Source organism: Lactuca virosa, chromosome 3 (assembly GCF_052849685.1).
Source record: "Lactuca virosa cultivar CGN04683 chromosome 3, Lactuca_virosa_CGN04683_v6, whole genome shotgun sequence".
NCBI lineage: Eukaryota > Viridiplantae > Streptophyta > Magnoliopsida > Asterales > Asteraceae > Lactuca > Lactuca virosa.
Genome location: NC_136428.1, coordinates 39,973,766 through 39,984,567, shown reverse-complemented (window position 1 = coordinate 39,984,567; position 10,802 = coordinate 39,973,766). Strand labels below are relative to the sequence as shown.

Below are 10,802 nucleotides of genomic sequence, written 5' to 3'. Positions count from 1 at the left end.
GCATCCTGCTTGGCAAACAAATACTTGATAACAGAATGGTTAGTAAAAACAATTGTTTTAGACAAAATAAGGTAAGGACGAAACTTGTCAAAGGCATAAACCACGACCAATAATTCTTTTTCAGTAGTGGTGTAATTTTCTTGGGTCGGGTTTGAGGTTTTGCTGGCATAATAGATGGGTTGAAAGTGCTTATCAACCATTTGACCAAGCACAACTCCTAAGGCATAGTCACTTGCATCGCACATTATCTCAAAAGGCATGGTCCAATTTGGGGCAATAATGATCGGGGCATTAGTTAATTTTTCTTTCAAAATCTCAAAAGCTTTTAAGCGTTATTTAGAAAAATTAAAAGGTGCATCTTTTAAAAGTAGTTGAGTTAAAGGTCTATTGATTTTAGAAAAATCTTTAATAAAACGACGGTAAAAACTTGCATGACCTAAAAAACTCCTAACTCCCTTCACATTGGTTGGTGGGGGTAATTTAACAATAGTGTCAATCTTTGCTTGATCCACCTCAATCCCCAATTTGGACAATTTATGGCCTAAAATGATGCCTTCATTCACCATGAAATGACATTTTTCCCAAATTAAGACTAAATTGGTTTTTTCACACCTAGCAAGCATCAAATAAAGGTTAGTAAGACAATCATTAAAAGAATAGCCAAATACGGAATAGTCGTCCATAAATACTTCCATGAACTTCTCCACCATGTCGTGGAATATGGCCGTCATGCATCCTTGAAAATTCGTCGGCGCATTGCATAACCCAAAAGGCATGCGTCGATATGCAAATGTTCCACTTGGACAAGCGAAAGTCGTCTTCTCTTGATCATTTGGGTCAATTGGAATCTGGAAATAACCTGAAAATCCATCTAAGAAACAATAATAGAAATGACCAGATAATTGCTCAAGCATTTGATCAATAAAAGGAAGAGAGAAGTGGTCTTTGCAAGTGGCATCGTTTAGCTTGCGATAATCGATGCACACCCGTCAACCGGTTACCGTTCGCGTAGGTATGAGCTCGTTTTTCTCGTTCGTCACGACTGTCATTCTTCCTTTCTTTGGCACTACTTGAAATGGACTAACCCATGGACTATCGGAAATCGAATAGATTATCTCCGCATCTAAGAGCTTGACAACTTCTTTCTTGACTACCTCTTGCATGTTCGGGTTCAACCGCCTTTGATGTTGCACCATCGGTTTCGCGCCTTCTTCAAGGTTAATCTTGTGCGAGAAATAGGAAGGGCTAATACCTTCGATGTCGGTTATTTTCCAAGCAATGTCATTTTTTCTCTTCTTTAGAAACTTCACGAGATCTTCTTTTTCAGTTAGTGTGAGGTCAGAGGCAATAATTACAGGTTTTTGATCATCTTCCTCCATAAAAGCATATTCCAAGTGTTCCGACAAGGTTTTGAGCTCTAATTTCGTACTCTGGACACTGAACACGTTGAGTTTTTCATAGGAACTCGTCGATTTGTGGCCAATTTTCCCGTCAGATCGCGTATTTTCGTCCCAACTCGCTGAGTTTAGCTCATCAACTCGTCGAGTGTGTTTTCAGCATTTCTAGTTAATTCTTCGTATTCGCTTTCTTCGAGCAGCCTTTCTATCTCTTTTAGGTCTCTTTCAGCATCAAAGTCATCTTCTGAGACAAAGGTGGAGTTACCCGACTTGTCTTCTTTCCATTCCTCCAATAGTTCTTCCAAAATGTCCACTGAGAAAGCCTTGTCGTCACTGAACCTAGAGTGCTTCATGGCTTAATCAATTCCAAACGTCACTGAATCATCTCCTACCCGAAGGGTAAGTTTATACTCTCTTATGTCTACTATGGCGCACGCGGTGTTTAGGAAGGGTCTTCCAAGAATAATCGGCACTTGATGGTCTTCTTCCATGTCTAGCACTATGAAATCCGCATGAAACATGAACTTATCGACTTTCACCAATAGATCCTCACATATTCCCCTTGGAAACGTTACCGTCTTGTTTGCTAGATGAATTTCCATTCGAATCGGTCTCGGCTCTGGAAGGTTCAACTTCTTATATAATGAGTATGGCATAAGGTTTAAACTATCCCCCGAATCGGCCAATGCATAACTTGTAGCCAAATTTCCGAATTGGCATGGCAAAGTCAAACTACTCGGGTCACCCATCTTCTTTGGCAATTTATTTAACATTGTGGCTGAATAATTCTCATTAAGGACCACCTTAGATGCCTCCTCCATCTTCTTTCTACTTGTGAGAAGGTCTTTCAATAATTTGGCATACTTGGGCATTTGTGCAACCGCCTCGATGAAAGGAATGTTAATTTGAAGGGCTTTGATGTGCTCCAGGAACTTTTGATAGTCTTCATTCTGTTTATCTTGTCTAGCTCAGCTCGGGAATGGCAATGGAGGTTGATACGGCTTAATCGGAGGGTTATTTTTCTCATCAGACGAAAAACTCGTCGAGTTCTTCTTCTCAACTCGTCGAGTTGAGTTGTCTGTTTGCGATTCTGGGTTTTCTTTCTCTACTTCCTGCACCACTTTTGGATCTTCATTCGGGATTGGGGTCAAAGGAGTGACTATTTTACCGCTCCTAGTCGTCATAATATTTATGTGTGCTCCTCTCGGTTTTTTATCGGTGTCGCTAGGAAGTCCGCACGGTGTTCTTTCGTTGAATTACTTAGCAAGTTGCCCGAGTTGCTTTTCAATATTAAGGATCAAAGCTTGCTGATTCCGTAGTAGAGCCTATTGATCTTTCATCATACTTGGTGCTCTTTCATCATAAGTTGTTGATCTCTTATTACAGCATCGGACTCGTCATGCCTTTTTTCGGACGCGGATGCAAAATGTGCAAGCATAGCTTCAAAATATGTCTTCTTTTCTTGCACTGGTTCTTCTTTTTGATAGAAACCTCTCCCTTTGCCTATACTTATCCTCCTTCGCCTTTGTGTATTCTTCATATGGTAGCCATTCCTTTTTCGTTTCCTCCAATCTTCATCATACCTATCCCCACTTAAATAACAAACTTTAACTTTTCGGTTCCCTTTCTCGTTAAGGTCACAATCTATGGTAAGATGACGCCCGCTATAGTTGTCACAACCCACACGGATGGCGTGGATGGATTGGTCCGTCTTTGCCATCCTACAATCCATGCTATCCAATTTAGCCATCATTGCTGCCATATCATGTGAAACTGAGTTCACCACTCCTTTAGTTGAGTCGTTCATTGGGTTATGATATTCTCTAGAATGCTTAGAGAATTCTTCAATCAACTCTTTGATTACTGCTGGTGTTTTCTTCGTGAGTGATCCTTGGGAGTCAAGGGGCTTCCTAGTTGTCACATTTACTCCATCATAAAAGATGGAGACCTTTTGTTGCACGTTTAGCTCATTTTGAGGACAGTTTCTTATCAAACCCTTGTATCTCTCCCATGCCTCGTAGAGTGATTCTCCTCCCAATTGTTCAAATTTGGAAATCGCTTTCTTCAATTTCGCTACTTTGGATGGTGGGAAAAATTGATCTATGAATTCTCCGCGCATCTTTTTCCATGTCGTTATGGATCCTGGATGTAGTGAATTTAGCCAATCTTTTGTGGCTCCTTTGAACGTAACCGGTAGCATCCGAACTAGAAAAGTCTCGCGAGGCACATTTGGAATGTTGAAGTAGTCGTCTATGTCGTTGACCTCATCGATGTGTTTGTACACGTCTTCGTGATCCTTCCCGTAGAATGGGGTGTCCTTGAGTTGGGCGAGAATGTGACCTTTCAATTCAAAGTTCGTTGTTGCTGGAATCGCGGGTTGCACGACTCCTGGCCCAGTATCTTCACGCATCCTTTGCTTATATTCGCCCATTGGTATGTCTGCAATATCTGCCATTTCTTCTTTTGGTTCAGTGTCACTTTCTTCTTCAAACTCGGGTGTTTCGGGCTCGTAATCAAACACTTTATCGTCTTGAACTTTCTCTTTACCGCTTGCTTCCCCGGTTTCTTTGTTCTTCTTTTTGTGGAGAATTGATTCCGGATCTTCCACAGGTGGTACGATAGGAGAACTGGAGCCTCGGGTCATAAACTTCCTAAAACAAAGCAGAAAATCACGCATAAAATGAACAAAACTAAATAAAAACAAAACTGGAAATACGCTGAACTTGTCGAGTGCATTTTATAAACTCGGCGAGTTCAAGCGTAAAAACAGAAAACTGATTACGAAAATAAAAACAGAAAAATAACTAACTTTATGTGAGATAAATCTCACACAAAGGATCGATAACACTAGAAAATAAAATTAACTATTTAGAACCGTTCCCCGGCAACGACGTTAAAAAACTTGATGCGTGTGAATTGCACTAGTTTTAATCCTACTAACTTAAACACAAAGACAACACACGAAAGGCAGTGTACCTATCGATTAGCATTTTAGTTCAGGTAAGTAGGGTATCGGACTGGGAACAGTAAACTGTTAAAATTAATACTAATATTATCTAAATAAAACAATATTTAAAAGGGGGTTTTCTCTAGTTTTGCAAGACTAGAAACTTAAGCAATTACTAAACACTTAAACAAAGGACAATTAACAACTAAAGGAGAAGCAAAAGACAACTAGATTCAATAAGATAAAAGAGACTTCCGTTTAGATTCGATTCACTTATTCCTATGGTTGATTTCATGGCAAATGCAATGAATTAATATATCATTAGTTACCGATTTCTATTATGATTAGATTCATGTTCACTATTACTAATCCTTTAGCAAACAAGTTAATTCAAACAGTGATCAAGTGATTAAACTAACAGGTTTCCTAGTGTTCAGTTCGAATCAAGTAAGACTTGTAATATTAGTTAACTAAATTGGTTGATTCAATTGACTCATATGTGGTTGGTCATTACACATGCTCACACATTAACTTACTTATTTCTAGTTAACCCTAGGTTTATGTTCACTAATACTAGGCATATAATCTTGTTTTCACAAAACTATAAGATTCAAGTAGTCAAGTAGATGTTCATGCAACTCAACAACTTAGTCATTAACAGAAAATAATTATCATTAATATATAAGGATCATTAAACAAGCTTATCAAGACAAATAACCAATTCAAAATAATCCAAAGCCACTAATCAAACCATATTCATAAGATCATCTAGTCTAAACAGAAGTATGGAGTTTTTAGCCCATAACTTCAGCAAATAACATCATAAAAATAAAATTCATCAATGTAGACATAATGTAAACAAGATAATTAAGTAAGTTACTAATGATTTTGCCTTTAGATCTCTTCAATTCCAAGCCTCTAGTTGAATTTCGAAAACCACAGCTTCTAAGAACCTCTCTGACCTCCAAAAGTCGCTAAAAGCTCCAACAAAAGTTAGGGTTTCGAATGAAAACGTTCTATATATTGATTCTGAAAAACAGAGCAACTCGTCGAGTTTTTGGAACCAACTCGCCGAGTTTTTTACTTAACACGCGTGTACGGCAAGGCATTCTTTTATCGGGAATCTTATTAGGAACTCATCAAGTTGATGGACAAACTCGCCGAGTTCTTCTTCATTTTTGTCTTCTTCCTTCAAAATCCAAATTCCAAGCTTCCAATTGCTAGATCCGTTTCCTTTCAGATCTGAGCATGTCTTTAATGCTGAAAATGAAATTTTCAACTAATTAAGCACCTTTTGTTCATTATTTTAGATAAAATCAACATAAAGTATTAAGATAAAGCATGAATTTTATGATTAAATATGCCCATATCAGTAATCAAACTCTAAATCTATAAAACATATAAGCTGCAATTTGAAAGATAGTAATTAATCAGGTTTTTCATGAAGGTTTATAGACACAGTATTTGTGAATATGGAAACAAACTAATGATTCTGACAACCAATTTCAACAATAAAACTTCACAAGAACCCTAATTACACACTTGGGATATGATTATTGGCACAATAAAATGACAAGAAGTATAATTCCATCCAATAAAACCACCAACTGAAATATTTCGGTAAATATGATATTTTGAAACTTTATAAAGGGTAAACATGATATTAAGAAATTAAGTTTGGTAAATATGATATTTTGATGTTTAAGAAGGGTATATATGAAGTTATCCCTTATTTATTTACTTCAATTACGAAAAAAATTATGACATTATAGTTAAAATTAAGAAATTAAAAACATTATATAATTGTTATAAAATTTATATTATATAAGTGAAATGTCATTTAACATTTAATAGAAATAAATTAAGTAGTAAAATGATAAATAAGATTTAAAAAAAAAATCTTCAGAAAAGTCTCATTATTTTAGGAAAATTAACCAAAAATAGTCCCCCGAAAAAATTTTGAATAGAAAAAATAAGAAACCAGCTAACCCTTGCACTTTAGTACTTTTAATTTTGACCATTTTGGCAGGTCATTGCCCATGTGGCACTCCAAGGTGGAAGCATTGACATGACATGGCAGTTGATGGGGCATGTCACGTCAGCTCTTGCTTACTATTAAATAAATCGTCTTTTAAATGAAGGAGAGCAGGTTTGTAACATCCCATTTTTGCACTCCAATAGAATTCAATAAACCGAATCGTCCGTAAATCGTAAAAATGAGTGCGTTAAAACGTAATATATATATATATATATATATATATATATATATATATATATATATATATATATATATATATATATATATAGTACACGTCGTCCCGATCCCGAAAAAAAAAATCGTAGAAATTCGAGTTTATATGAAGGATATATGAATTTTATAAGATATAAAAATCAATCGCGTAGTTAAAAATTATTAACGTCAAAAGATACGAAGAGAATGATTCATTTTTGGATAAATTCACCAAAATGATAATCGTAGTACTTTTTAAGATACAAATTTTGGTAAAAGGAACACCAAAATCGGAGTCTGTACGAGAGACTTATGATTTTTGCAAAATCATTAAACCATATAAAAATAAGGGCTAAAAATAAATTCAGAATTAGCCGATGGAGCCTAAAGGAAAAGTTGAAGTACTCGTTGAGAGCAATGAGTGGAAAAAAAAGAACGTCAAAAACAGAGTCCGTATGAAAAAAGTACTTGTTGAGAGCAACAAGTGAAAAAAAAACGTCAAAAACAGAGTTCGTATGAAAAATTATGGAATTTACAAAATCTGCTTTTTGTGCCGCGCGCGGCGCGCGCCAGGTGCATGACGCGTGCTTCTAGAAGGTGAAAACACGTACCACGGAGAGCCTTACACGTGGCACAAAATGGTTGGGGAGACGTCACCGTAAAATACGCGACGTGCACCCCATTTGCACGCCGTGCACCCCAGAAATTGCCTATAAAAGGGCAGTAGCCCTCATTCTCTCCTCACACCCAGGGTTGGCTCTACCCTTTTGCAAAACTAAGCAAGGGCTTAGGGCCCCCAATTCTAAAGGACCCCCAATCTGAAAGCTTATTCTGTTAATTATATATGTATATATACGTATTTCTTGGGTTACAGAGACAAGCTGGAGCTTGGCCTGGTGGTAAAAGCGTTGGTTTACAAAACTAAGCGTCTCAAGTTCGAATCTGTTTGCTTACCTAAAGGGCCCCAATTATTTTGTTTGCTTAAAGCCCCCAATTTGATTGAGCCGCCCCTGCTCGCACCCTCTAATTCTCTCTCTCAAAATTCCGAGTTATAGTTCTGAAATCTCCTTAGTATTTAGGATAGTTTAGTGAAGCTTTGAGGCCTCGGAGAACCCGACAACTAATAGCTATCAGGCCGGAGTTCTGCCAAAGCAATTTCTGGACTTTATCTAGGAAATCTGTGTAAGTTAAGGTACACTCTTTTTGTTTTCAGTGTAACTTATATTTATAATCATAAGTCGTTATTATGAACTTATAAATAAGATTTATCAGTAATTCCAAGTCAAAATACTGATTGATCTACTTACGGGAGAGGTGTCTAGAATGGTCACATTGGCTTGGTTGTTTCATTTCAGAAAAGCTATATGTTGAAATGATCATGCTTCCCAACTGTCCTGCCTGGCTGATCCTTACTTGATAGAACTATCAGTATTCATTGGGATTAGTGAAAGATCTAGTTTTCATTACCAGATTACCATAGAGATTAATTTGATGAAGTATTATAGGTTAATACTTATTCGGCGTGTTATCCGTCAGTTAGATCGTCAGTAGAATCACTCAGATAGCTGTCAATCTTCCGAGTCATTGTCAAGGTGATTTTTCTCACTATATCATGTGCTCCAGTATATATTCTTTGTATGTTAGGATATAGTTGTCCAATAATACACCATTAGGCTAATTCTGTTAGTTGTCTGTAGTATTATATTATTGCTTGTTGCACTAAATATATGTGTTGATATAATTATGTAGGTAGTTGAGGGCGGTCCAGCCTCAGGCTGAAGGCCAATAGACTCGGGCGGACTAGCATTATGCTAAAGGCCAAAAGTGTGGACCAACTATATGATATAGGCAAAAAGGGCGGACCAGCTTTATATTGAAGGTCATTATGTGTATCCATTGTATATGTATTATGAGTAAGATTTTTGGAGAACTCACTCAGCCTAGCGCTTACCCAGTTGTTACAAATGTTTTTTAGGTACTTCTTGAGAAGGGCAAGGTCCGACTGTACACGCGTGCATTCGCAACATGTTCCACATAACGTAAATATAACTCTGATATATTTTGATAAATAAAAATAAAAAATTTGGGTTGAAAATCGGGACGTTACATGGTTCGAACTTGCGTCTTCCTTCCCAACAAAGGCAAGAACTTCCCAGCTGATCTAGAGCACTTTTTTATTTTAATCCTTCACTTTTATATCTATGTAATATATGTTGCAACTTCTTTTCTTTATATATATAAAAAATTAGGGGAGACAGGACCGAAAATGTGTCCCTCCTATGACAACACATCGAACTTACCAGTGTTGCTAGACACTTTAGTCGTTTTCAATCCATCACACTTACATATCCGAAGCTTTAAATATATTATTATTATTATTATCGAAAATCAATACATTATTTTTTTTAATTTGTTTTTATCAGTATTACTAAATAAATATATACATACATTTTAAATACATATTTATATGTTTTTATACTTTCAAAAATGTTTGTAAAGTTTTTTCCAATTAAATATATAGATACATATTTTTTATAATATTTGTTATTATTAGTATTATTAAATAAAATACGTATGAATACGTTTAATTGGAAAAAAAAAACTTTAAAAACATTTTTAAAATATAAAAACATATAAATATAGTTTATGTATGTATTTATTACATTTATATATTTGTTTACATATAAATACATATTTAAAATGTATTTATACATTTAATAAAATTGATAAAAACGAATTAAAAAAATAATATATCGATTTTCGCTTATAATAATAATAATAATAATAATAATAATAATATATAAAGTTTCGACATATCCCTATTCTAATAAAAGAATAGGTTTAATTTTATATTGACAAGTGACATACAATTAGAACTTCTCATTAATGTTATATATCACCTATCATGTCACTTGTCAACTTCTTAATTATTCATTTCAAATTTTAAATTTTAAATTTCCACTTTAATTACATTAAATTAATAATTGATTGTCGATTCCAAATTTTAATTTTTAAATTTCTCATTCTAATTACATTAAATAAATAATTGATTCTTCATTTTAAATTCTCACTCTAATTATATTAAATTAATAACATTAGATTGAAAAATAAAATAAAATTAATACAGATTATAAGATGATATAACTTCATGTATTTATTTAAATCAACGATTATAATTTTATATAAGTAATTTATTTAAAATAATTGATTAATAGTTTTGATTTTTTAATATAAAAGTTTAATTAATTTTATAACCGTGGTTCTCACGGGTTATAAACTAGTATTGTTATATATATATATATATATATATATATATATATATATATATGTGTGTGTGTGTGTGTGTGTGTGTGATTGATTGAGACAAACTAAAGTGTTCTCATCAACTAGTAAGTGTATTGACATATGAGGGATTCACTATTGATCTCCCGCTCCATGTCTTGTCAATGCTACTATATTAGAGTGCCACAATGGCAAAGACATGGTGAACAGATAAAAAAATGACTAAAATACAATGATTAACGGGTTTTTTGGTTTTTTTATTAAAAAAAAAATTAAGACTCTTTCGTTAATTTTCCAAACATGACGATAATTTTTGAAGATTTCCCATATTTAAACTAAAATATAAAAAATTATGCATTTCATCTATATCATCACCTCTTCTCTTTCGTGCATCTAAAGGAATCGAACCTCAAAGAGGGATAGACATTTCAAAACATGTTTAACCAATAAACCAAACAATTAAATACATTCAACTCACATACTATAACTAATTATTTCGCTTTATTAAATAAATTTTATTTATTTAATTTTTAAATAAGCTATAATTTTTTTTATTTAATAAATATCAAACAACTAATTAATTTATTAAACTATTTAATAAATAAAGTATTTAGTTTTAGATTATTTTTTATAACCTATATTATATGACCCCAAGAGAAATCGGGTTTAATTAGAGTGCAATAAATTGATTGTATCTTGGCAAATAACATTCTTTGAGGTACTTATATATTTAATAAAAAATGGCCTCCAATTAACAAAAAATGCAAACTTAAGAGCTTACAAACTGTTGATCTGGTTCTACAAAATAAGGAAGAAATGAATTTGAATGTATGGTATACGATTTACAAGTCCCAAATGATTTGAACTTTGAAAATGGAAAATTACAAAATTGAAAAGAAAATGACCTTTTGGTATGTGAAATCTAGGTGATCAAAATACGTTGAAA

At 34.1% G+C, this 10,802-nt stretch overlaps 1 protein-coding gene and 1 non-coding gene across 2 annotated transcripts; one reads left to right on the top strand and one right to left on the bottom strand.

Annotated features, from left to right (window-relative positions):
- Nucleotides 1-1,753: 1,753 nt before the first annotated feature.
- Nucleotides 1,754-2,269, bottom strand: LOC145163430 (uncharacterized). The gene has a single exon (XM_079082270.1). The coding sequence runs from the start codon at nucleotides 2,267-2,269 to the stop codon at nucleotides 1,754-1,756; it is 516 nt and encodes a 171-aa protein (XP_078938396.1).
- Nucleotides 2,270-3,361: 1,092 nt separating this feature from the next.
- On the top strand, nucleotides 3,362-3,468 carry LOC145168010 (small nucleolar RNA R71). Its single transcript, XR_013741606.1, has one exon. It is a non-coding gene; the product is annotated as a small nucleolar RNA R71 (small nucleolar RNA).
- The last annotated feature ends 7,334 nt before the right edge of the window (nucleotides 3,469-10,802 follow it).